At 39.6% G+C, this 27,434-nt stretch overlaps 1 protein-coding gene across 1 annotated transcript in view; it reads left to right on the top strand.

The window, feature by feature from the left end:
* The first annotated feature begins 7,933 nt into the window (after positions 1-7,933).
* The window catches only part of LY75 (lymphocyte antigen 75), a 43,837-nt gene continuing 24,336 nt past the window's right edge, over positions 7,934-27,434 (top strand). The window contains exons 1-14 of the mRNA XM_036386813.1: positions 7,934-8,021; positions 10,188-10,562; positions 11,429-11,602; positions 11,856-12,020; positions 12,595-12,705; positions 14,355-14,495; positions 16,041-16,229; positions 16,896-17,053; positions 17,880-17,990; positions 19,219-19,307; positions 19,624-19,796; positions 19,973-20,169; positions 21,471-21,613; positions 27,009-27,090. Coding sequence (XP_036242706.1) covers positions 7,934-8,021; positions 10,188-10,562; positions 11,429-11,602; positions 11,856-12,020; positions 12,595-12,705; positions 14,355-14,495; positions 16,041-16,229; positions 16,896-17,053; positions 17,880-17,990; positions 19,219-19,307; positions 19,624-19,796; positions 19,973-20,169; positions 21,471-21,613; positions 27,009-27,090 — 2,196 coding nt within the window. The remainder of the gene's footprint in view (positions 8,022-10,187; positions 10,563-11,428; positions 11,603-11,855; positions 12,021-12,594; positions 12,706-14,354; positions 14,496-16,040; positions 16,230-16,895; positions 17,054-17,879; positions 17,991-19,218; positions 19,308-19,623; positions 19,797-19,972; positions 20,170-21,470; positions 21,614-27,008; positions 27,091-27,434) is intronic.

Consider the following 27,434-nt stretch of genomic DNA (forward strand, 5'->3'; position numbering starts at 1 on the left):
GAAACTTATGGACTTCATAGAATGAAGTGTCACTGCTTAATAGAATGTATATAAAAATAGATGGTTTAGTACTATGGGCATATTATTGCTTCCAAGAAAGAACAAGAAATGTAGATGCATTCATTAAAGTAACAGGACTATTTAGGTAAACATCAATTAAATAGATCACTAATCAGAAATCTACACACACTTCATTACTATGAACTCTTGTTTAGTTTTTGTTCGGTTTGGTTTTGTTGGTTTTTTGTAATTTGGGTATATTGAGAATTAAGACATATACAAATCAAAGAGTGATAATAGTACTGTTTAGGGATTTTGCTGAATATACAGTGTTATTATACTTTTCATTTTTCTCTTTTTGACATTTAGAAATATAACTAGAGTTACTCATGCAGCTTTATAAAGTATGTGTTCCAGAAGCTGCCATAAAGAGCAGCATTACTCCTTGACAACCTCAGGAAAGGAAAGAGAGTGGGCTTTGCTTTTTCAAAGCCAGGAGCAGGTTCAGCTTGGACACAACTATCATCTCTACAATAGAAATATGTCACACACAGAGGTGATCTCTGAAGTGACCAAATCCTGAAGTCTGTCTAACTTAAAATCTACTCTGGAGTTTTGCCTAGAGGCTCATTACTGGTTAGTCTGGCAGAGCACTGCAGATGTGAGTCATGAGGGATCTGTGCTGCTCTGTACTATCTTCATCTCTCTCATTCTCCCTCGCGCGTTCTGTGTCAAGCACATGAAACCAGCTCACCAGCAGTACTTGTGCAGTGATGACAGCCCGATAGCAGTGCCCTCACAGTCTCTCCCTGATTCACCCATGGTATCAAGCACAGACAGAAGTCTTATAAGCTCATTTATATGCACTGTCCACCCACTAACTTTATCTCAGGTTGTGTGAGTGTTGAGTCACAGACAGGTAGTTCTTGTTCAAGTCCCAGCTGTGGGTAATAACAAAAGCTATTTCAGTCTCACAGAAATAATGACTAAGGTACAAATAATTTCCTTACAACAAAGGCCCCTTGAATCAACAGAAAAATGCAAAAAGCAAGTTCTTGTGAGGAGGACTTGCTGATTTGTTCACCCAGCAGGAGCTTTCATCCAGATAAAGAAATAACTGGTGGACCATATCAACCAGGTCACTCTTATCTGCATGCTTGCAGACCTCATCAAAAAGCTGTCTAGAGGCCTAGATGGTAAATACTACATTTAGAGAAGATGCATTGGCACTGCCCAAATAGATCATATTTATCCAGGTGCACATGAATTTTATTCTGGATTGCAGTTTCTACTGCTTTGCCTACTACTGATGTGAGGCTTGCCAGTGTTTCCATCATGTCACCTCATTTACCCTCTGGAATCTTCTTTATAGAGATTGATGTCAAGTGTCATACTGCCACTCTCCAGACCACAGGCACATGGCAAGTGTGAAGAGAAAAGTAGGTCCATTTGTAGGCTCTCACTCAGTGCTCAACACTGCCTTAAAAAACTCAGATATCTGCAGATTTGTTACTTTGCCTAGTTTGGTTTGTAGCTTTTCCCAGTTAGCACACTTTCAGGACAAGTGTGTGCTGACTCTCAAAAAGAAGAGTTCAAGTATGGGGATCATCAGCTTATTCCAGTGAACATATGCAAATAGATAATTTAGCTTCTCTGGATAATTTAGCTTCTCTTCTTTTTTTGCCCTGCAATTGTCCTTTGATTTGTCAGAATCCAGTGGATTTCTTGGTCCTGATGTACCTAAGGCAAGATTAAACATTAGTCTGGATTTGTTTTGTGAGTTGCTGCTCACAGTTTTTTATTGTTCTTTCACTGTGCTTTTCATTAACATGTGATCCTTGGTTTGTGATCCTTTCTGTGGTCTAGCACTTGGAGAAGATATAAACTTCTGATTTCTAATAATAATCTACCCAGTGGTGAAGTTATTGTGCCCACTTCCTTTTGCCAGTTCTCAAGACTTTAGTAGATGGCACACACTGATGCTGTGCTGTGCATCCTTCAGGGGGTTCAGCTCCACTGGTAAGAATTTGCTGTTCCTGCAGCTGCCTTTTGTTTCCTCTTCACAAGCTTTCTCACTGCTATGTCTCTCTCCCTTTTGAAACTGGGTGCAACTGCTGTGAATGCTTGGCCTTTGTCAAGCCTCTGGGAATTCTGAATGTGAACACAGGAGTAGGAACCATGAGCTGAAGATGTAGGTCAAGATCTTGCACATAAATGAGGACAAATGCGGGGCTGCATCTGTTCTGTGGCTTCCCTGTCCCACTGCTCTGTGAAGCAATATTGATGGAGTCTGATGTAGCCTGAGTTACATAACAAGGCTGCAGTGTCCAGACAGCATGGAGGTTACATGAAGTACAGTGCTGGTTACATTTCCCACCCTCTTTGCCCATCTGATCATTCTCAGCATGCTCTCTCTGTCCTTCTGGTCAGGCAGGCAAGTGAGGGACTCAGGACTACATATGCTTAAAGGTGACATTTTGGTGCTTTGGCATTCTGTGCCACCTGCCAGGTTCCTGTTTTGTTTACTTGATCTGCTTACAAGATCACATTAATAAATTATATGTATATAAATATATAATTATAGATATAATTATATAAATATAATTATAAAAATATGATTATATAAATATAATTTCAATATCCCATTACCAGCAGAGGTGACTCCTACCATTTTTGTATATTTTATATTCTGGTGCTAAAATGTCCTGCATGTGTGTAGCATGCCATTGCCTTTGTCTAAGACCAGACATTTGATTTCCCTCCACTTATTCATTAGATGTTTTATAATTATTACAGAGGTATATGTTGTTCTGATATTTGTTTCCTCCTTCATTTCCCATTTGGAAGGTATTTTATTTGTTTTATTTATTTTTATTTTATTTGTTTTCTTATTTTTTATTTGGTTTTTTTTTATTTTTGCTCTGTGGCCTCTTCTGCACTCAGAAAGGCACAATTTCCAAACTTTTGCTTATGGCATATTGAACTGTGTGTTCTCCACTGCTGCTGCTACTCAGTTTATATCTTAATCAATCACAACCTTTAAACACCAGCAGCTTAGCCCTCAGTGAGTTCACTGTTTCTGTACAGACCCTTTTTATCTCAGAAGTACTCCCAAGCTTAGATCAATCTGGAATTTTGAACTTTAAACCATTCTCTCATCTACCTGTTGAAAGTTTGCTCCTTCCTGGTCAAACATAAGGCAGTGGGGGCATTTTAGAGATTGCTATTAGTCAGGAATGAATTCTGCTTCCAAAACATGTGTGACCCAAAACTACAGGCTCTTTCCCAGCACTTTTAGGTAATTGTTCAGCTTTACATGTTTAAAGAACAAAACCAAACCAAACAAAAAACAATCAAACAAAAATCAAAACCAAAAACAGCCCCCACCAACACCTTTCAAATTTAAAATTAAAAGCTCTTCTACCTGAATTAATTTTTATTTGCTTCAAAAAACATTTTCCAAATGATAACTGATTTTCTTTTAAATCCTTCAAATTATGCCTTCTGCAACAAATATAACGTGGTACAAAATATCATCTTATTTGCCAGTTCCCACAATCCTAATTTAAGTAATAACCCCATACTGACACAGTGACAAGAGAGAACCACTTTTGAGGAGATTGAGCATACAAACTCTGCCAGTAGACCTACTAAACCAAGGCACACTTTCTGTTGAAAATGCACAGTACAGATGTCAGAGACCCTTTTTTAAAGTGTGACAGAAGAATATCATTTACCACTTTACAATTTCAAGCAGTTGTTTCAATGTTAAAGTACTGCTTATATTATTTTGTCGTTGTTCCAGAAGCACACAGAGATCCTAACAGGAGTCAAAGCTAAACCAATACCAAGAGAAAGACATTCCTTGCTCTCAACAAACATGCAATGTGGATGTGTCCACATTTCTTTCCTTGTCTTACTTCCCAAACCTATTTCTAGTATTTCAGTGGGCCTGCATATGAAGATTTGAATATGCATTGGGGCAGAGCTGAAGGCAGCACTACAGAAGTTACCATTGTCACATTTGAGTGAAAAAGGAGGTTGATATTAGAAAAAAGGTCTGTAATTCCTTTATTATTTCTGAAAGTTATCTACCACATGCAGTAGAAGAAACAGAACAGTCTCTAAAATGCTATAATAACATCTAGGTATTTATTATGAATGGTGACACCTAAAGAGAATGAGATGTTAGGGTCCCTAGCAATAATAAACCCTTCAAGCACAACAAAAGCCTCAAAACTTTGGAACTCATGCCAAAGATGCATACAGAGATTGTAGAAGAGATGTAAGAAATACACACAAACTCAGCTGAAAGAGCATTTGATTCATCTTAAGTTTACTGTGCAATATGACAGTTTCATAATGAGCTGAAAGGTTAGGCCACTGCAACTGGAAACAGGAAATTTAGAGCAACAAGGGAGAAAAGCCATCTTCCTTTGTGTTCCCTTTTTGCTGAAAGCAAAACATTCTTTGATGTTTAAAAACAATTAAGTCCTCAATATCCATTTAAAAAAACAAGGCAGCAAACAAAGTAAGTGTCCACGAAGAAAAGACCATCCAGCTGGAGTTAATGCAAAGCTTAAGTTACTGCTTAAAGACCACTCTGGTTACAGTCTCTCTTTATCCAAATCAGTTGCTTTTTAGTGACTTTTTTCATAGCCATGCATGGGATCAACTCCATCAAACTAAACTTGTGTATCTGTCAAAAAAGAATCATTTGACTTTTAGCTGCATTTATGGTAAAAGTTGCAATTGTCCAAATTTCTTCTCCATTAAACTATCTTTAAACATGTCCAGGGCTGATATTTTATATTATTAGTAGGGACTTTACTCAAACCAGAGCCATATTCTAATATTAAACTTGGCAGCAGAGTCTAGGTAGCACTGAAATCTTTGTGTGCTGGCTGCTTTGTAGGTACCATCACTTTTTTGGAGAGTCCTCTCCCTCAGGAAATAACTGCTCCTGTAACTCTTGTAAGCCTTCATGTGACTGTTGGGTTTGGTCTGGTTTATTTCTTTTTTGGGGTTTGTTTTTTTTTTTTTTTTTTAGTTTGTTTTTGGTTTTGTTTGAGTTTTTGTTTGTTTGTCTGTTTTGGGTTTTTTTTGTTTTCTCCTGTAAGGACTTAGGTATTGTAAGCACCCATGTTGCAAGGTTAAAAAGGCAGTAAATAACTAGTGATCCCTGTTCAGATGTCCCAGTCTCAAAGTCATTGCTGGAGGAAGCAGAGAAAAGCAGAAGTTACCATCTCCAAATCCTCTTTCTATTCTCTTGAGATGCTGTAGGCAGCAAATCCTTCTCCACCATTCCCTTTGTGCTCTCTGGCACATGTGGATGCACCCAACTTAGCCAGAAAAACTGGATTGCAACGTGTCGAATGGAAAAGGAGGAAGGTTGCTCATGCAAAGTATCTGTTTCATGTGGTGAGCAGAGCAGAGATGGGGTGGAGATTTATGGATAGATAGGTGTTGACACTTTCTACAGGCGTTGCTATTGTTAAAAACATATGGGCATAAGGGCAAAAAATTATCCTTTGATAAGCAACAAAGACTCCTGCTAGAAATACAAGGCTCTTAGTCATGATGTTGGCACCTTGAAAGGCTTTTTGTTCAGAAAGGCAAAGTAGTCTTCTTGGAAGAAAAAGGCTGCTGTGCATTACTGGGAGCTCTGTGGTTGGGCCTTCCTGTATCTGAAATTCTGTATTTGGTTATCTCTACAGGCATGGTTGAAATTTGCTCAGCCATTAGCTCTGCTTTGAAGTGAGCTGTAGGTATTCATGGGGATATATAATGCTTGTGAATTGCAATACAGAAACTGCTCACTGATTATGCTGAGTGATAATGTGCAGCTCACATTAAATGCAGAAGCCTCATTAATAAAGGATAAATCCTATAAGAAGTAGGGTTACAACTCTGATAAGCTTTAATACAAACCCACTTTTTCAACAAGAGAAAACTGTACTAGAGTTCCATAGGTTATCACATGACATACAACAAATCTCATTTTTTCCTGCATGTTCTTTCAAAAATTTTGGTTGGTTGGTGGGCTCACCAGGACTGTATATTTTGTATCTCCTCTTAAATTAATGTAAAAACAGAATTTAAGTACAGGATATGCACATGAACCCCAAACCGAAACTAAGAGGCACCAATGCAAACTGCAATTTTTCCTATTCTTGGGCATTCTTTAATTTTTGAGCCAGGATCAGAGTTTGAGTCTGTACTATCAAAGATAATATTGTATAAACCAATAAACAGAAAAGGAGCTGAAATCAGAAGTATCTGAAAGCATATGTTACATATGTTAAGATACCTTAGAGAACTCCCCTCTATTAATACACATATTGCTGATATAATTGTAGTAAGTTGGATGCTGGTAATTTCAGAATTGCTGGTATGTTTTCAGTAAATATGCACTGCATGCTATGAGTTTCAAAGTGAAACTCTGCTACTAACCATTCCCAAACTGGGACAGTCAGTGCATTAATAATAACACACATTTGGAAAGATTGATGGGGACTCAGGGTTCACACCTGCTTCTTGTTTTATTTAAAAAGAGCCACGCCATCCCACCACATATTTAATTTTAGTTTCAATAGCTTGCTTTTGCATCAGGGTCACCAGAGGGGAATTTCTGCTTCCCATTCTCTGTGTGGAGACTTTAAAGCTTTGCTCTTCCTGAAAATGAATTATTTCTGGTAACACAGATTCGATTTTGCTACGTCTACAGACTCCTCTCTTCCTGGATCTGACTTCTGATTTTTCAAATAGCTCCTGCCTTGGCAGCTATGCGCAGTTTCCAGCAGGAGAGAACATTTGTTAACTTGCAGGTGTCTGTTTTTGTTCACTGCATTTCCACTCAATTCCCAGCCGGGCATATCTTCAAATCCTGTGTCCCCAGGAGTACACATTCCTACATGATGGGCAGCCTGGAAGCATATAAAACAGACTGCACATTGCATTTCCCATCTTTATGTAAATTTAGTATTTCTTTCCATGAACAATGGTTCTTCCAAGTCTAATCAAAATGGATTTTCCTAGAAAAAAAGTTTATTTCTTGTGACTTTGCAAATCGTTTTTTTAAGCAGCTGGAGCTTGAGGTATACAGCCTGTCCAGGTAAGCATTGAATCAGACAGCATGTAGCTATAAACTTGATTTCATTTCACATCGTTTCTGTCAGTTTTGCCCTTTTTCTCTTTTCCTCCTTCTGGCCACCTGGTTCTCGCCATGTACAGGTTAGTTGTGTAACGCAAGTTACTTTTGGTTTCTGTTGCAAAATTTTTTCAGCAACAGTTACTCGGCACTGATGCGCAGCGCCCTCCCCTCCTGGCCCATCCCCGGCAAGGCCAATTGCCATTCCGCAGCTCCTGCCGCGGCGGCGGCACCTGGCCCCGCGGCCAGGGGGGATCGAGGATGGCAGCGTGATGTGCATTATTTGTACCATTTGAAATATTTTACTTCTATGTGTTTGTTAATTTTAGATTATTCTATTCACCTTTTGCCTTTTCTTCACTTCTAGCAGTTTAGCAGTTACGCGTTTCCCTTTTCCCCCAGCTGAGCTTCTAAGTTTTTTTGGGGTTTTTTTTAGTTTTAACTTTTCTGACCATGCGACAATTCGATCTGCTTTTCCAGTCTTTCTTCGGGTTTTCCACCTTTTTTTTTTTTTTTTTAATTCCTTTAATTTTTCCCCGTTTACTTTCCCTCTTTTTTCTCTTCCTCCCCGCCTTTTCCCTTCACCTTCCCTCTCACGTCGTCGCTCGCGGCTCCACAGCCCCGCTCGGGCCGGGCCGGCCCCGCCTCGCCCCAACCCCGGGGGCCGCTTTCCTCCTGGCAACAAGTGACGCGCGGGGGGCGGCCAATGGGCGGCGCCGGTGGCGCGGCGCTGGGGCACGGCGAGCCCGGCAGCCCCGCGCAGCCTGCGCGCCGCGGGGCACGATGGCGGGCGCCGGGCGCTGTGTGCGCGCCTGCGGCCTCGCCCTCGCCTGGCTGCTGCTGTGCTGCGCGGCCCGCCGCCACCCCGCAGGTAAGCCGGGCGCCGCCGGGCCGAGCGGGAGGCGGGTGCGCTGCGGGAGCGGAGGGTCCTGGAGCGCCCCGACGGGCGCCTGGGCGGGTCAGGGGGCGGCGTGACGGGCCTTCCGCCCCGGCGGCTCCTTCGGGCGCTGCGCTCCGCGGCAAAGTCCGACTGCGTGGAAACAACCTGGGAAACTTAGAAGGAGAAGCGAAGAAGGCAGGAAAAAGTCCCGGACCTCCCTCTCGGACCGTGCGCTTGGCCTGGGGCGTCGCGAAAGCCGCCGGCGGCCGCGGCTGCCACGTTCCCGGTGCCCGCGGGGCCGGGCCGCGGCCTTTGGCCTGACAGCTCGGGGCCAGCGGGTGCCCGAGCCCCGGCAGTTCCCGGCAGCGCGCTCCGCCGTCGCTGTTATCCGCCGCTGTGTGCGCAGCGAGACAGAAAAGGGAGCTCGCCTTTCCCAGCAGGAAGCAGGTGGAAAAGTTTCACGTTGAGCAAATTCTTGTAAGGCACAGCCGCACAGTCAGAGCTTCTGGGAAACAAGCTGAGCTCTTCGCTAAGTTGCACCTCACATATTTTTTTGTAACCTATGATAGTAACAGGCTCAGGTTGGTAGCTGAAGATGTCACTAAAATTTCATGGCCAGAGCATTGAACTGGAGTAATTATTAATACATTGCTGCCAGAGAGATTTGGTGAGACAGTATCAGCGGTTTTTCCAGGGAAATTTTAAAAAGTGATTTTCCACTTGGCATTTGCATGAGAGTTGAGGAGGAAGAAGTGAAAGAAGATGTGAGAAGAGGCTAAAAAGTTGTTACAAGAAATAAAAAAGAGTGAGAAAGACATGAGGGAAGAATAAAAAGCAAAAGCAGATAAAGCGCAGGGTTAAAGGATACCACGGAAGCAGGTTTGGTTGTTGAAATGTCTTAGTTAATAGGCTGAAAGGGACAGTTGGTGTTGGTGTGCTCCTTAAAAAAAATCACTTTAGTAGGTGGGTGACTTACAGATTCTTCTTTACAGTGTGATCAGCTAGGTACTATTTAAATACTGTTTGGCACTTACACAGTGGAAAATTCATGGGTATACTGGGAAGTAGTGGTAAAATTCACTGCATTAACATCACTGAATATTTTCCTTCCTGTTCAGCCAAACCTTTTAGTAAGTCATAACAGAAAAACGCTGTAGGAATGTGATTGACAGTGCATTACTATAAAATACAAAATACTACTCAGCAGATTCCTTATTTAAGCAGCAGAATAATAGCCCTCTGGTTCTGGTACAGCCATGGTCCATTTCAGCCTGATTAGTGAAAGTTCTGTACTGTGGAGCCATCTTTATTGTGACATAGAAATAGTTTTAGGGCATTTTTTCATGGTCTGCTCAAACCTACTGCTGCTTGTAAGAAGTGTTCTTATACTGACAGAGGTGTTAGCTTTTCTTAGTAGGGTGATCCATATGCTTTTTAAATGGTATACTGTGCTTTATCAACTTGAATTTTTCTCTTTAATCACAAACTATGCCAGAACATAAAATGAAACTCATCACAACTGAAAACGAAACTAGGGTCCCTATATAATTTTTTAAATTATACTCCTAATCTGTTGTGTGCTGTCTTTGGTGGGATATTCATCCTAAAACTTTCTCCTCAAAGCAATGCTAGTTAACTTAGTAGTACTGCAGCTGCACCCACAAACTGGTTCAAATGTAAACCTCTCATGTTGTGTATCATATAGGATATACAGTTTAGGAAAAAAGTGCTTAGTAAATTAATATTATTATTAATTATATTTTATGGTGTCTGTTGTGTGTGTTACTGTGTTTGCAGATAGGCATGAAGACAAGATTCTTTACCCAGTAAGCTTGCAAATTAATCAGGGGCTGATGCAATCAGTATATGTTAAATATAGAGGAAGAATTCTTATTACTAGAATTGGACTTAGAAGTCTCATTTGTCTCTCCTCATTTTATAAAGACTTGGAAAGAGGTCTTTTTCCAAAGAAGTTAAGACTCACTAAAGAGCAGGAAAATTCACTGAATGTGGCTTCTGCAAAAGAGGGGGTTTTACATACGAACAGCAGTTGTGGTACTTCTCTGAAGGCATTGCTCAGAATGTGATTACCCTTTTAAAAACGAGCTTCCTGTGAAAATGATACTGAATCATAGCCATATGTTTGTTCTTACACAGGCAATGATGTTTTTACCATTCGCCATGACAAGCAGAACAAGTGCATACAGGTTAAAAACTCGCTGATAGTCATAGATGACTGCAGGGACACGAGTGAAGCTTTATGGAAATGGGTATCCCAGAATCGCCTCTTTCACCTGGGGTCCAAGCAGTGCCTGGGACTTGATATATTCACCAAATCAGTGTCTCGCCTGAAAATGGTGGATTGTAACTCAGAATTGATGCTGTGGTGGCGATGTGCTGATGCTTGCATCATTGGTGCCTCTCAGTACAAAGTAACTATCATGAATAACTATGTGACTGCAAGCATAAATGCGACAGACCAGTGGAAAAGCAACAGTTCCTCCAGTGATATATGTCGGTATCCCTACCACGGTAAGTAACTTTGCACTTTGAAGATTTTTTTATTTGTTAAGGGCTTTTTGAGTATGTCTGAGCCAATAAGTTCTTAAAATTAGTTATGTGAAAAGATTGATCAGTAAAACAATAGAATGTTGTGCTGTAGAGAGAAACTGCAAAGGTTTTTAATAAAAAATAAGAGCGCAACTGCAGAAATTTTGGTACTGAGTGGCTTTCTTAGCAGGTTTAAATCCCCCCTTCCCCATGTTTCAGTGCAAACCTATTTAATTATGAAATACCAACCACCTTCTATCGGAACTGACACTGCCCTCCTCACCATGATGGGAATTTTCCTGTTAGCAGGGTATGAGGATGTTTTCTTTGCTGGTAGGCTACACAGTCAAATTCAGAGCATGCTGCCAGCTGACAGCCTGCTGGCCTGTGAGCTTTGGTATGGTAGTGTGTGCACTTGCCATGGCAGCCAGTCTTGTCTGAAATCTCATTCTTCCTGGAAGAAGTGGTGAAAATGTGCTTTGCCTTTTCCCTCTCCTGTACGTGTTGATTGTTAAAAGTCTTCATTCTGTAGGACTCTGAAAAGCACCTGGCTTTCAATAGGACAATGAATTATCTCTATCTTACCAGGATGGGGGAGACAAGTTTCTGCTGTTTCTCAGAAGAAAATGTACAGAAAAAGATTTCTCAATGTATTTAGTTTTTCAGTTCTGGCATTGCTGTATATTATCTGTAACAAGAAGATATGGTATTTTAAGACCACAAGTGTGATTTGCATGCATTAAGTTAACTGTGTCTGTACAAGAAGAAACACTGATTTGCTGTACTTTCCATGTCTAGGAAGGGGAATGTATTTACTTTTTTTTTTTACTTTTTTTTTTTTTCTGCAGAGGTCTATACCAAAGATGGCAACTCTTATGGTAGACCCTGTGAGTTCCCCTTTCTGTACAACAAGGTTTGGCATCATGACTGCATTCAGGATGAAACTCACACGGGCGGGAAATGGTGCGCCACTTCTGAAGATTATTCTCGAGATGGAAAATGGGGAATCTGCTTACAGCCAGGCATGTTGGGTTTCTAAATAGACATCCTAAAAGCATTTTGTCACTTCTCTGATGTACAGCTCCACCTTCGTGTGGCTGTAAAGCTGTGTCAAAGCTTTTCTGTTGCAGCATTGGCTTAAACTGCAAGTATTAGTGATGACCAATATAAAAACCAATAGATTCTACATATTATATTCAAAACCTTTTCTTTTGAAACTTTCATAATGTTTCTGTATAGTTGTAGTTACAAGTACCTTCTGCTTCTTTTAAACAGAGGATGGTTGTCATGATAGCTGGGAACATGATCCAGGGTCTGAAAATTGCTACCAGTTTAATACACAGTCTGCTCTTTCTTGGAAGGAAGCTTATATTTCATGTCAAAGGCAAGGAGGAGATTTACTTAGCATCCAAAATGCATCTGAATTAAGTTACATACAAGGTAGGTGTAATTATTCACATATGAATACTGGGAAATCTTTATAACGTGGAGGCAGCACTTTAGTTTCTGTCCTAAATCTCTGGGATTAAAAGTTGATTGTACTTCAAATATTTTGGCTTTCATTTGTGTAGCAAAACTAACGTACTAATCTCATTTTAGGGAGTTATTTAAATTTGTTTGTATGATTTCCTTATAGCAGCTAGATGTTGTTCATATTGTTAATGAGGAATATCCCTAAAATATTAAATACAGGCCAGAGTGGCAGTTGTTGTTTTAGCAACATGTTACTCTCTTGCTATGAAATTGTCCTCCCTGATGTTCAGTCTTGACGTGGAGAAATTACCCAAGTGCCTTTGGGACTATGAAACCAAAGGAGAAACACCTGATGACACTGGGAGGGAAGGCTTGTGTGGGTTAATTCCTCCTCAGTTCAAGAAAGTTTGCATGCCCAATTATATTAGCAATCTTTCTTTCCTGAAATGCATGCCATTTCAGAATGCATTTTCAATTTAAAGAAGACCAATAAAGGATGAGCATTTTATACTAATTGTTTTCTTTAAAAAAATATCTCTAGGCAAGGATGACATTGCTGAGATCTTCTGGATTGGCTTAAATCAACTGGATGTTTCTGGTGGTTGGCAGTGGTCAGATCACAAGCCTTTGAATTTTCTCAACTGGCATCCAGGTACTGATATTTCTGATGGTATTGACAATATTCTCAACAGTAACTAGTATTACTTTTTTTTCCTTCTCATTCCACTTTCAGAAGCATCTTTTCCTCCTAGCCAGCAAATATTTCTGTTCTCATTTTATATTTACAGCTGATTAGGTTAATAAATCTCTAAAAAGGTAAAACTTAAATAGTATTTTTGAAGTCCATTTTAGTAAAGTATCTGCAGCTTTCTTAGCTGCTAAATTTCTCCTCCCACTGACAGAATGACACTGATTTCCCTCAGATATTCTGATTGTTTGTGTTCATGCAAGGGCTGATGTTATTTAGAAGCTTAACTTGGGTTTTTGAACTTCAAGGTTGCCTAAATTTCAAGGTGAAGATGAAAGAAGTATAAAATCCTTGAAAAACCTTTTTTAATTACTCCAGAGGTGCTGATAAGATTAGTGAGAGACTATTTGGAATTTCCAGGATTAATTTGTAATGTTCTCACAAATATTTTATGAATTAATGTGTATATGAGAATCCCAGAGTCATAGTCAGGAATATTGAAGCTAATGTTGTTCTGTCATTCAAGCTGAATTTGAGCTTTTTTTAGGTGGAATTCTCTTTTTTCCTTTAGTTTCTAGAACAGTGCTGAAACTGGAATTCTGTGAAAAATTGAGAAGTGGTTTCTGTTACTTCTTTGATAACTTGGCTAAGAAATTTCTGTGGGATTTTCAAATGTACTCTGTCTTTTGGGAAGGTTAAGAACTTTACTGCTTGTACTATGGACTGCACCTTCTTCTGGAGCTGTGACCACTCTGTGGGACTGTAATGCAGAGCTAGAGGCCAGACTATCCTGAGATATAGTGGCATAATTTAGTCTGCAGTCATGGCAGACATATTCATGTCTACTCCTCTTGTGAAAGTATTTACTGGTGCCTTACAGGAATTTTGATACCTGCAAGTTGAGCCCATTACTTTTTCCTTTCCCTTTTCCCCTCTGAAAAGACCCTGTCTGTCTGTTCTCTTTCATGGAGAACTGAGATTTACCCTGAGCCTTTTTTCTGTGAGCCTGAACTAACCCAGTACAGGGGGAGCTGAGGTGGTCTGTGTAGGTCACAGCATTGAGGCTCAAAGAAAAAGTCAAAAAGTTCCATTGGAAAGGAGCTCCAAGGGAAGCTGAAGACTGCAAAAAGGAGTTATTGTCTGTGCTGTTTCAAATCTGGGGCATTGTCTAAGGTTTATGTTATGGTAAAGGTTATGGTTAGCATTGAGAGAAAGTGCAGAACTGTGTTTGGAGTGGGTGTGGAATGGGACTGCCAAAGGAAACTGAGGGCTGCGAAAACGGCTCTCCCCTGAGATATTTCTAGTCTGGGAAAGTGCTCAGCCAAGGGTTTCTTGTATTGTAAATAGAACATTCCTCCTGGTTCTATGATTAAACATTGGAAAAGAAGTCAAGATTCCTTGATTCTGAAACTTTCTCTCTAAGAGAAAACATCCTGTGGGACCTGGGCTAGGACAGCTGCCCTCAGCTGATGCAAATTATGTTCTTCAAATACAAGGCGCCATACTATCCAGAGTCTTATTCCTGTATTGAACACCAGTAGTGAAAAGAAGCAGTCACTGCCTTACTGTGTGATCACTTGTGCTGTTACGTTTTCATTTGTTCCTGTCTATAGATGTGCAGAGTTCATCCCCACTGGATGGGCTGAGTTGTGTGGTGATGAATGCTGCTTCAGGGCAGTGGCAGAGTTACCACTGTGGGGCTCAGCTTCCATATGCTTGCAAGAAGTCACTCAATGAAGTTTCAAGCGTTCCAGGTAGGACAGTTTGCATTTTTGAGTTTTGTATGTTAATGCAAGTATAATGTTCACTTATGGAATCATTCTTTTCCCTCCCAAGCCTTTTCAGGCATCTCTGCCAAAACATTTTCACAACAGCTTTGGTTTTTTAGCAGAGCAGAAGCAAACTCTGTTTCTTCAGTGTCAAGATGATGCATCACAAACAGTTTTCATTTTTTGCAGCTTTCTCATTCACACATAAAGCATTTTGCAGCAGTCCTGCCCTTTTCATCACATTTTCCTCCATGGCTTGTGCCTTCTTTCATGTATTACTGAAAGTCTGGAACTGGCAGTTGCATCCCAAACCTTTCCACCTTTGCTTTAAGCCCATTTCTCTTGCTCTTGGTGTGTATTGACATGAAGTGGGACTTACCTGGGTCTTGGATCAAACTCTGTTAAATTCAAGTAGAAGCAGTCAGGTAACCTTACTGTCCTCTGAAACCAGGCCAAGCACTGAAAATCAGAGTGCAGGAGTTGGTAGTTTTCTCAGTGTGTAATCTTTACTGGACCATAACAGCTCTTACAAGATAATAATTCCTTTATCTCGACCTACACACACAGACAGAGGCCTTCAGTGTTTACAGTGACATGTAACTGCTTCCATGCTTTTGGCCATTTATCTACACCTGAATGTCCAACCCTTCCCATGGCCATGACCTGTTCTTCTGTGCATGCTTTGGCCTTAGCCAGTTCCCAGGGCTCTCCTGCAAAAACTTTTAGTAAAAAGTAATTGTCCTTGAATGACAGGGAGGTCTAGAGGAGAAGGGGTGTGGAGTATCTCTGGCTAAGGCATGTTGTCTCCAGCTTCCCCTGAAGAGGTGTGTGCATTTGAAGAAGAGACAGTAATCAGTTTCAATTTAACTGAGCTGGTTCAAATTTTGCAGTGACACTCTGAAAGCTAGTTGTCAGTTAACAATTCTTGTCTGTTCTCTGGTTCCTCAGTGGGGTATGTAGAGTTATTACCAGTGTTTATATAGTGTTTTATTTATTAAAAAACAAAATTCCTGTGGCTGGAGTATTTTATAGTGTGTTTTGAACCAGAAAGGCTATTAGTACATACCTTTTCAGCATCCAAAAACTAGTTAGAATTCTTGAATATCTTGAGAAGAAAAAAAATATTTAAATCTAGGCATTTGTTGAGTTGTGTGTTTCTTTCCTGCAATGAATCAACTTGATTTGTATTCAGTTGCTTTTGAAATCTTGCTTACAATTACTTTTGAACCTTTCACTTACACTAAGACTAGCTTAATGTAATGCACTCCTGCCTTTTGCTTCCACTCCCACTAACTTCTTTCTCCTTCAGTCTTCTTCATGGCCCCAAAATATTATGAGTTCTCCTAATGCTGTATTGAAGTCTGTTTGTTTGGCTAAGCTGTGACCCTTTCTTTCATGAACGGAGGGATATGAACACATTCTGATTGCTGCCTTCTGGCTATTTTCAAGGTGCTGCTGACTTTAAAGCTAACCCTTTGCACTAGGCAATGTAAAACAAAAGCCTCTAATTCCATTTCTCTTCATTATTAGAGTTTTGGAGACACTTGGATACTCGCTGTGATCCAGGCTGGCTCCCCCACGATGGCTTTTGCTACTTGCTGATAAACAACCAGGCACCTTGGAGTTCAGCAGATGAGTTGTGCAAAGCAAATAAGAGTAACCTCATCAGCATTCACTCATTAGCAGATGTTGAACTGGTTGTTACAAAGCTCCATAATGGTGAGTTGGGGTAGTTGTAAGGGTCAAGCACCAAGTGCTGCACGCCATAAATTACAAACTGCTTTCCACGTTCTAGCATACACTTGTCATAATCTCTATCTTTTAAGAGTGGGTGTTAAAGCTGAGCTTGTACCCAGGCTACTGTTGAATGTTGCTGTGCAGATCCAGGCCCCCTGTGTTAGGACTTGTTCTGGTTCAGTCTAATAATTTATTTATTTACTGACCTAACCTACTTCTAGTTTTGTAATACTTTATGGTTAATTTGCTCATTCAAAGAGAGTAGTAGATAGTTGGGTCAATATTTTGACTGCTGAGTCACTGCACTAATAAATAGTACTGATAGTGTTTGATGTTATGTCTTTGCATACACTCTAAATTTGGTTGCGGGTATTTTGGTTTTTTGCTTTCTTGTGTGTTCCTTATTTCTGTTTGTTTGTGGTTGGGTTTTTTTCCCTGTTTGTTCCGTCTCTGTTAAGCTTACTCATGGTCACGTGACTATAAGTTAAGAAACAAGTCAACAAACATATGGTCTCTTCTCACTGTAATAGTATCACTATACTGCTGCACAGTATGATGAAAAATTTAATTTTGCTAATAACACATTGCTTTCCTGTTAGTTTGAATATTATATTGAAACAGAAATGTTGTCCTAATTTTAAATTACAGATGTTGAAGAGGAAATTTGGTTGGGTCTCAAGAATGACGATGTGCCAACCTTGTTCAAGTGGTCAGATCACTCGCCTGTGGTTTTTACCTACTGGGATCAGAATGAACCAAGAGTTCCCTTTAACAGCACTCCTAACTGCGTGTCATATTCAGGCAAGGTAGGAATACACTGTTGAGTTTGTTTTTTAGTTGGTATTTTTTCATCGTAGTAGAGGGAACATTGGTGTGTGTTAAAGTCAAGGAGGGGACAAAGCAGCTAGCTGATCTTATTTCTGGAATAATCTTTAAAATTCATTTTTCTACAAGCAAATTTCTTAGAATTATTTAGCTGGAACTTTGTAGCTGTATTCTGCAAAGAATGGAAGAAATGACTCCTAGCTCTGAGACTAACGCATTGTTGGCCAGACTGTATTTTGGGTTACTGTATTTGTGCATGTCTCTGGCAGAAAGGTGGGAAGGAGGAGATATCTGTGTTCAGTCATCTCCCAGAGCAGTTTGGGTCACCCAGTCTGAGGATGGAATGTTCTAAAAAGGGTGTTGGTGAAGGAAGGAGGTCACTAAGAGTGGGAAGCAGGCTGTATCCCATCCTGCAGATTCATTAGAAAAGTGGAGCATGCATTTGCCTGCTGTGTCAGCAGCCTGGCACTGGAGCTTGTGCTCAGCTCCTCTGAGCTGTCTCTGAGCTACTTCCACATTACACTGAGCACACCTCGTGCACCTATTCCCTTGCTGATCTAAGAGAGTTTGCACCACCCTGACCTTTTCTTTCCTTTCTGGGTGTGATCCAGAATCCTCCCATCTGCATGTGTGTCAGCTTTCTCTCTCCCTTCCAAACATGTACCTGTGCATATAATCCAGGGCATCCCACCCAATATCTCTACTGGAGGCATTTTGGCTTTCTCGCAATGGAAACAGCCCCTGCAAACACAGAAATTCAAAGATGGTTAGAATTTAAAATAATTCTTTTTCCTTTCATTCTTACAGCTGGGACAGTGGAGGGTCAAATCCTGTGAAGAAAAATTGAAATATGTTTGCAAGAAAAATGGAGAGATTTTGAATGAAACAAAATCAGATAAAAGTTGTTCATTGGAAGAGGTAATAGGAAGCTTCTATTTCTTTTATTGTCATTTAGCTCTGAAACTTGCTTGAAAACACTTACTTCCTCTACTTCAATTTCTTTCTTGTCTGTTCAGTAAAGTCTGTAAAACATTTTATTTGAAAAAGGACATTTATATAGCATAAACCAAATTTCACATTCTTCCAGGCAGGCTCAGGATGTATTATCAGTTTGTTTATTGATGAAAGTATTATGAGTTTGGACCCAGGAAAGGTTGTGTTTTATTTATTTATTTATTTAAAAGAATTTGATTTTATTAGAAATATTATTGATAACACCACTTGTTCTGTTGTTTTTGCTCAAGTTATGTTTTAAAATTTAGAATAAGCACATTACAACGTAAAGATATGCAGAGATTGTTAACTGGGATTATGTTTCTTGCACTTCACTGGCTCTCATTTTTGTTCTATGACTTGAATTAAGGTGGGGGCTTTTTGGGTTTTTTTTTTTTGTTTTTTTACAGTACAACATCTTATTGCTTAAATAAAGCTCTTGTCTTTTGAGCTAGATTGGGATGGTATTGCTAGCTATTTCAGAGTTACTTGGTTCAGTTTTGTGTGGCATATTGCTTGCAACAGGAAAGATATTTACCCCTTATCTTTCTTTCTACATGACCTTTTTACTCTGTCTTTTCAGAGACTTCCAGCACGTAGAGTTACAGCTTTCTGTGCTATTCAGACACCAGTGGCATTGCTAGGCTAGAAAAGAGTTAACACATTAATGGTTCTTGAAATTTCAGTGTAAATATGGGGAGAAATGTTTGAACAATAGAGAAATTTTGTAAGTTCACACATTTTCAGTATCAAGTATTTTTCTCAGAAGTAAAGAGACACTGGTGTATGCCTTCCTAGTATTCTTGTGTTTGAATCCTGGCGTTGGTGGAACAGCATGAAAACTCCTATTGTTTTGAATAGGACTGGGCTGTTGCCCTTGTGTTTCTCTGTAAATGCAATAGTGGTCAGAAGACTCTGCCCAGGCAAGCTAAAACAGTGGTGTATTTTATTCCTGTGGCTGCATTATTTTTTATAACTGTGAATCTGAGAGTTGATGATAGTGGACCTTGTGTGCGACACAGTGCATTTCTTTCTTGTATATGCTGTGCCAGCTTGTGGGCACCAGCCACTGTTGGCAATGATTTATTTTCTTCTGTAGGTAATGCCTAAATTAGGTTGTTTTGTATAAATGTGGGTTTTGTTCTCTAACCAGGGATGGGAGAGACATGGAAACTACTGTTACAAGATTGATAAAATGGAAGTTTCATTTGGAGCCCAGTGCAATCTTACAGTGATGAACAGGTAAAGCACATTTGTAATTTATGAGCAAATTTAACATCACAATCCTGGAGATAAAATCAGAGATTAAAACTGTTTTATGATAACTAATGGTTTATAAAGAAAATGTAGAGAGAGAATTGCTTTTGCCAAGAACTAGAAATGTGTAACAATGGTAAAACTACAATGTGAAACCTTTCTGGAAGTATGAGAATTCCCAGCCTGCTGACCCCATGTTGAATATGGGACTTCCTGGATGACTGCTTGAACTGATTTTTAAGTTTTCTCAGTAGTTTGGTATCTTTAAAATATTGACTCTGATTAATCTGTGAATTTTCAGATTTGAACAAGAATTTATTAACAGTCTAATTAGAAAGCACACAAAAGTTGAAGAAAAATACTTCTGGACTGGTTTGCAGGATATCAGCCAGTCAGGAATATATTCCTGGGGTACAGTGAATGGGGAAACACCTGAAGCTGTGGCATACACTAACTGGAATTCCATGCAACCAGGTAAATTTGAAAACTAAAAACACATAAAAATACTGTCCTTTTCTATTGAGCAAGCACTGGAGTACCGTGTTACAGAACTCCAAGCATGCAATAAAGTAGTAATTCACAATTATGTCAGGTTTTTTTTGGAAACCAGCCAATGGTTTTAAATGTGGTTTTGGTGGCTCTAATTTTAGAGTTTTCAGGAGGATGTGTGGCCATGTCCAGTGGAAATTCTCTTGGAAAGTGGGAAACTAAGGATTGTAAAACCACTAAAGCATTTTCTGTCTGCAAAAAATATATTGGGAAGCCCAAGGAGCCAGAAGTGCTCCCAAAGCCAACTGATCCCTGTCCCCCCGGGTGGCATAATGGATCCGGCCTTGCCTGCTACAAGGTAAAATGTTATTCCTGTTTGCTGTTAATTGCTGATTACTGTCTTGGAGGAAGTGAGTGATCAGACATTTTGTGGGCATAGCAGTTCTTGAGGGCATTTTCAAGGGCCTCTCACCAGGAGAGGGAATTGGTGTTGATTCAGATTGGCTGCCTGTAGATTAGATACTGCCCTGCATCATCCTCTGCCATTCCTGGAAGGTGCATTGTGCCTCTTCTGTGGGCAGCTGACTGGGGCCACAGCACTGGCCCTGTACTGCTGCCCTCAGGCATGCACAGACACCTGGTTAGGGAAGGAAAGCACTTTGCATCACCTTCCCTTGCCCTTTTCCTTTCTGTACCTCCTACATAGGAGAGGTAGGATTTTCTCTGTTTTGAATACGAATATATAGAAACATTCAGCCTCAGCTGTATTTTACTGTTTTGAGATGACCATTGGAAGCAAGCAGCTGTGCTGTTTAGCTGGAATGGCTTAAATAAAATTTTATTTAGAAATGCAGGGGTTTTTCCCTTCTATTAAAAATTAAATCAAGTTAAAACTGAGGCTGTTCATTGGATTCATTATTTTTTGACTCAGTGTCTGCAATGAACTGTTTCTTGTAAACAGCTCTTATAGCAAAGTGGGGAAACCCAGCTTGAATAACAAGGGTGTGGGGAAGCACTCTGAAGGGATAGGTCTGTGCTGCTGTGCAGCATAGCTGTCCCATAGCTGATGGACATGACAGCTGGCCCTGGCACATTCTCCACAACTGCTGTTGACCAAATGCAGCATGTCTGTGCAGAGAGATCCAGCTGATGGAACTTGTCTTGGACTGAAACCAAGGGGATCAAGTGGATGTGTTAGCTGAGGTGTACGAGCCAAACTTGCACCTCAGATGTATACAGGTTTCCAAGGGTGTGCCAAAGAACTTTCTTCATGCACAGCACTTAAGTGAGACTAGTTTAAGTGAACATTAGCCTTTGTAGTTCACCGTAAATTTGAAAGAACAACATCCCTTAAAACTTATAACTTGGCTTACAGTTATGGAATGAGCTAGCTGGTGGTTTCTAAAATCTTTCTGGTAAAGAACAGCAGAGAAAGTCTGTCATGTGGAATATGTTGTGTTTGAAACAAATTTTGTCAGCTAAACTTCAGAGTCTGGCTGCTGTCAAGCAAAGTGAAAGAAAAAATGTTAAAAAGTCAAGTTCTTTCCCTATGGAAATACCAGTTATTGACTCTCAGGTGGCCATATTTTAGTAGAACAGGAGTGTTTTAAAAATACTGCCTTGTGTCATTTTCTGCTCTGACATTTGGCTGTTGTGAAGTTCTTCCATAGTGAAAGAGTGCTGCGAACCAGGACCTGGGAAGAGGCAGAAAGGTTCTGTGAAGCCCTTGGAGGCCATCTGCCTAGTTTTAGCCACTCAGAAGAAATTAAGGCACTTCATTCTATCCTGAGGAAAATGATCAGGTAACAAACTAGCCATGTTCTGAAGTTTTGATTCTGCAGTGGATTGCAAATGCTGCTGGTGACCAAAAATGGCAAATACGAGATAGTGTGTGACACCTGTGTTTCCCACAGAACACTTTGATGTGGCATTTGAACTGCCTTGCTGGAAAATGTCACAGGAGTACAGCTTGGGCTGATATTTCACAGTGCTAGAGGCAGCACAGGAAGAGAAATTTATGTAATAGAAAATGCTCAAAGCTCAAATCTAAGTCTGTTGTTACAATAAATTATTCCTCTCTGTGTTGAATTTTGGCACACCTAGATGGTAAATGTACCTACTCTTTACTGGTACATTCTTTAGAGATGAGTTATTATTTCAGTTTTTCAAACACATCTCATTTTTATTCATGAAATGCTTCCTGAATAAACTGGGTGCTAACTTTTGAAAATGTGAATAATGTAGTGTCCAGCAATCTGGTTGGCACAGATCCTATTTGGCATAGCTACACTGACACTATATGGGCATTAGATGGGTGTGCTGACTGTTCTGGTATCAACAGATTAAATGCTAAATAATTTATGAGTTTAAAGCTTTATTTTTAATCAAATGAACTGTCACTGCAAAGCTTTATTGGGCATTGGTGTGATGTCAGATCCTTGTGTAATATGGTTTTTTTGATTGACAGTGTGTTTTTTCAGAATTTTTTGCCTTCTAAAAATCAAATGCTGCCAGTTATGTGATGTAAATTTTTTCATCAACAAACTAAATTAGGATTATTGCAGAAGCTGCCAGCATACAGCAGTGATTAAATTTTTAGACCTGATGACTGAAGTGGTGCCTTCTTGAGAAACCAGTGAACTTTTTTTAGAAGTGCACAAGTCATGAAAATTACTCAGTGTTTATGTTAATAAGAGACAAAACCAAACTTGTATGCTCTATATATAGATAGCATGGCTTGTGTAAAATCCATTTGTAATTCCTTTGCTAAACTGGCTGAAGTCCCACAATAAAAATCAGTGCGCAAGTTATTTCTAGCTGCAGACTTTATTAGATGGTTTTTCAATTGCAAATTTTGTTTTAGTGCACCTAATCTACAATGATATGTGAATAAAGAAGTCACATTTTCTTTTCCTACAAGTACTTAGAGCTGCTTTTCAGCTTGAAGACTGTCTGAGGTATTAATTACATTTTCTGTTAGGAGTTTAAAGGTGGAGACTTCTGTCTTTCCAGGAAGTCAGTTGAAACAGAATGCTCCTGCATTTCCCATAGTTCAGAAATTTCAAACTTAGTCTGAAAGCTAATAAGTCCCACTGTTTCAATATTATTCCAGCAGAACTTAAAATGAGGAGCAATATATTGAACCTGGTAGAAATTGACTCTGCAGTTAGTGTTGCAGTAACTGCTCATATCAAATATAACTGAAAACACAGTATTTTCTTCTGGGCTAACCCCTTTCTGAGCACTTCAGAATATTCTGAACTGAAATACTACATAGTTGATATTGCCTGAGGTATTTTAAATAATGTTTGTTTAGATAATATGATGAATTGTTGAAGATAGTTATGCTTTTAAATTACTCAGAGGTGTTGATTACATAAAATATTTTGGAGGTCAGGTGTCAAGGGTAGTTAATATAAAAATCAAGCTCATTTGAGATAGGAAACCATGTGAATTATTTCACCAAGAGCAAATACTTTAGCTAACTGGGAGAAATCACGCTAAGGTGATATTAGATATGATTAGCTGCTGGAGTGTGCTGGCATGCAGTTTGTTCATATTCTCTGTATTTATTCAGTGCAAACTCCAACCTAAAGCATTCATTCAGTGCATTCATTTCAGTTTGGGGAAGGAGCCACACCTCGACTCTCTTGGTTTCAGGTTTTTTCCCCTTGCACAGTTCTCTGGTGACTCATTGAGAGTTGTTTGTTTTTAAATGTTAGCAGGAGTCATTTTGGTTCACCAGGAAAAGGGCAGCTTGCCTAGTCCATTCTGTTCTTTACTCAGATTCCACCTTAGAGTCAAATAAGAGCCAGAATCGCTCCAGCCAAGTCAGGCTATTGCCATTGGAAAGGAAAATAAAATTTGCCTGCCAGCCTTCCCCTCTCTGGAAGAAGTAGGATAACCTCTTTTGGCTTTAAGGGATGTGATACAGGCAGTTCAGCTACTTCATTCTTTTTGGACTGTGTGAGCATTCTGCATCTTATAGCTGGCAGCAATGCTGGACACAGGAGGAGAAACAGCTTGGACTGGTTAGAAGCGACATTTCAGCAAGGATGCCTTACTGGAAAGAAATCCAGGTTGCCTTTTATATGAACGGTTCTGCTGCTGTAATTTATTTGCATCTAGAAAGCCTCACAAACACTTGAGTTTGAAAGAAAAAAATCACCTTAACAGAATGGCCAAAACAGCAATAAAGCTGAGATGAAAGCTGTAGTAATTGCATTAATTCAACTTCTCTTTTCTTCCACTCAAAAGCAGGTAATTAGCAGGATGTGATTTAGCTAGTGCAGTAGCCTGTTACAGCAGGGATAACAAGGTGGCCCAATGGGCTTCATGCAGAGTTTTAGGCCAGCACTGCCTTAGATTAAATGTGCCTTAAATTGCACCATTAAGGAGTTGGCCCAGATGTATACTTTGCCTCTTGTCAAGAACTAGATTGACCTACAAGCCCTAAAAACTTCACTCTTAATCTTGTGTTGGAGCTGTTATAAAGGACAGAGAAAATAATTTTCTATTTTGGCAGTTAGAATATGATCAGAAAAATTACAGGTTTATAGTCCCTTCAGCATCTGAACTGTATTTATTCACTCCTGCAGTATTTGACTTTTATGAATGTTTAGCTCTGTGTAAAGAAAAACCAGCAGTATTCTGCAGGGGATGCTAGAGATTTAGGGTCTTTCAGTGTCAGTGTGGAGTCCATTGTAAAGCACAAATTGCATGTATGTTTTAGTTTAAAACTCAGGATTTTTTATTTAGGTTTTTAGACACAGTTCCAGGAGTGTAGCTCAAAGAATACTCTGTCACTGAAAAATCCATTTTGATATCAGTCCACAGGATGAATTTTAATGCTATGCAATGAGGAGACAGATACTCGAAGCACAAGCAAATTCCTTGCTGCAAGCTTAATTGCAATAGGGAGTCTGAATTTATCTTTGTCTTAAATAGCTGCTGGGATTCTTTCCTATGATGAGATGACAGTATAATTTCAGAGGGTTATCAGAAGGCTTTACTGAAGCTTAAAAGTACTGTCAAGTGTGGTGTAGCAGTTACTAAATTACTCATGGTCATGTCTGAACAATTCCAAAAGAAGCAAAAGCTATACAAAAAAGTATAAGAGCCCAGTCAGCTGAAAATATTGTTCTGTTTGCAGGCTAGTGATTGTAAATTGGAAGATAAGCTGGAGAAATTCTTGACCTGGAACCCTTCTTGGTTTTAATTTATTTATTGTGTAATAGCCAGATACAAATTAAAGAGTTTGAAAAATTGCTCTAGATCCTCAGGTAATTGCTGCAAATTGTTTCAAAATGAGTGTCTCCAATTTTCTTTTTAGTAGATATTCCTGTGTGGTGATCAACTGCTTAAACTGTGCTAAGTCTGTAGGTTGCATTTAGGACAGGATCTCTGCCTCTTAGTTGGAGGAACAGCCACAGAAAAATGAACTCCTAAAGGCAAATAGCCAAAAGTCACTTAGCTGTTTGACAGCTGTGAATGTTTGGCTCACTGCAGTTTTCCACTGCAGTGGTATGGGGCATTTAAGCTCTTTAAAGCTCCTTAGTTGTATCATTGAAAGACTAAAGATTGATCAATATGATAAAATCACACTAGAGTGATCACACTATCTCACCAGTGTCAGAAAACTATTACTGGAGTTGAGAATAAGGAACAAAAAAAAATAATCTGTTGATGGCTGATACTTTCTTCCTAAAGGAAACTTTACCAAGTACAGTACTGTTGCCCTTCTTGGATTTCACATACTTAGCTCACAAACCCTGGGTTAAGCTGTTTTGGTAGTAAGTAATTTTCATAAACTTTCCAAATTCTGGCTTCAAATCACAAAGTTTGTCAGCACTACTTTCTGGGGAGTCTTTTACAAACTCTGACCTCTGCTGGTCAAATGTCTCTGTCCAGTTTTGAGCTTAAATTTATTTTTGAGTTGTGGTTCCCTCACATGTGATGTTCTTTTTGCTCAAATCACTCCTCTTCTTGCAGGTTTAGTCTCCTAAAATATATTACAAAGAATTATTCTATCCTTTCCCTGTCTTTCTTTGGGAAGACTATACAAGAAAATCCTTAATCCTTGTTAATAGCCTAAGCTCCTAATTTCCTCAAATGTCCTGTGTTCCTTCTTTGTATTTGGTGCATCCTGATACAGTTCTACAGGAGCCCTGCAGTTTGGCATCAATGCTTTTTTTTTGCTTTCAGACCATCTTGATGAGAGTGCCTTTTCCACAGCTCTTTTGCAGTAGGGTTTGATGTAGTCTGTGATTTCAGAAGAAACTCATGATCTTTCTCCCCTCTGCTGCTTCCAGCTGATACAGTCATTCAGAGCAGTGTCTATTGACTTTACTGGGCAGGGTATTGGATTGGAGTGAGTTATCATAAAGTTCAGTTTATGGGCCCTGCGCACAATTTAATCTTTGAGAATTTGCAGTACAAAACTAACCTTGCAGTTGGACTAGCACCTTTATCTTTGTTACAGGATCTTTAGATTCATAAGCAAAAGATTATTGTAAAGGTTCTTACTACAGATTTGAGTATTTACATTGTAAACCTGTTTTTTTCAGGTAATTTTGTATCTTTGAACATAACTGAAATTTTAGATTTAAGTGTCTGCTGCTTTTGAAAAATGAGGAAGTAAAATCTAGGAAAAAACCCAGTTCTGACAGGACTAAAATTTCTACTGCCACTTGTTCATGCAGCCATTGAAGTCAGTGGTGTTGGTGCTGATTTATGTCTACGCCTCATTTGTGAGGGTTCATAATTGAAATAGGTGCCCATGTTTAGTGTGTTTATACCACTTACAAAGTTAAGGAAAATAGGCCAGTTCTTTGAGTAGAAGCTTTTGTGTGATTTGAGGAAGAGTGAATTTGAGCTGATGGTATTTGGGAGATAGCCCAAAGGTGGACAAGAGAAAGGGAACCAAACTATATAAACACCATGTGTGTGGGTTCTGGAAGAAAAGAGACCATTATATCAAATGACAACAGATGAAGTGGTGATGCAGCCCACAAAAAGTTCGTTTTCTTCTGTACAGAAGAGGTCCCAGCCCTTCTGTCTATTTTCTCTTTGGCCTGCTACAACTAAAACCTTGGTTTTGCTGCTTGTTCCTAAATAATGCCATGCCATCGGTCAGTCTTCCTGTTAAATGAGCTGAACCATATGCTTGGCATAAGATTGTATCTTATTTATTTACAGCAATGACAGATGGGTCTGGATTGGAATGAATAAGAGGAGTCCTGATTCTTTGGGAACCTGGCAATGGAGTGATAACAAACCAGTAAGTTAACTTTTAATCAGGAAGTGTCACATACTGATTTGTTTCAACTAGGACTGCATTGAAAGTAAATTGATAAATATTTTAATTAAAATTTGTCAAGTCTTTCAACAGATTAATAATTCAGAAGAAGATTGTGTCATGCAAGCAGATTTCCAATTAAAAACGTATCTTTAACAAGGCTAACCTGATTTCCATCTCCATTATATTAAAGTAATTTCACAGAAATGTAGTAGTAAACATCCAAGAGATGGTGGAGAAAACAAGGTGTCTTCATACCACAACAGAAGGGAGGGTTTATCAGCTCATTTCCTTGTTGTCAGACTTTTCCAAAAATATCTTCCTCA

Source organism: Molothrus ater, chromosome 7, assembly GCF_012460135.2.
Source record: "Molothrus ater isolate BHLD 08-10-18 breed brown headed cowbird chromosome 7, BPBGC_Mater_1.1, whole genome shotgun sequence".
NCBI lineage: Eukaryota > Metazoa > Chordata > Aves > Passeriformes > Icteridae > Molothrus > Molothrus ater.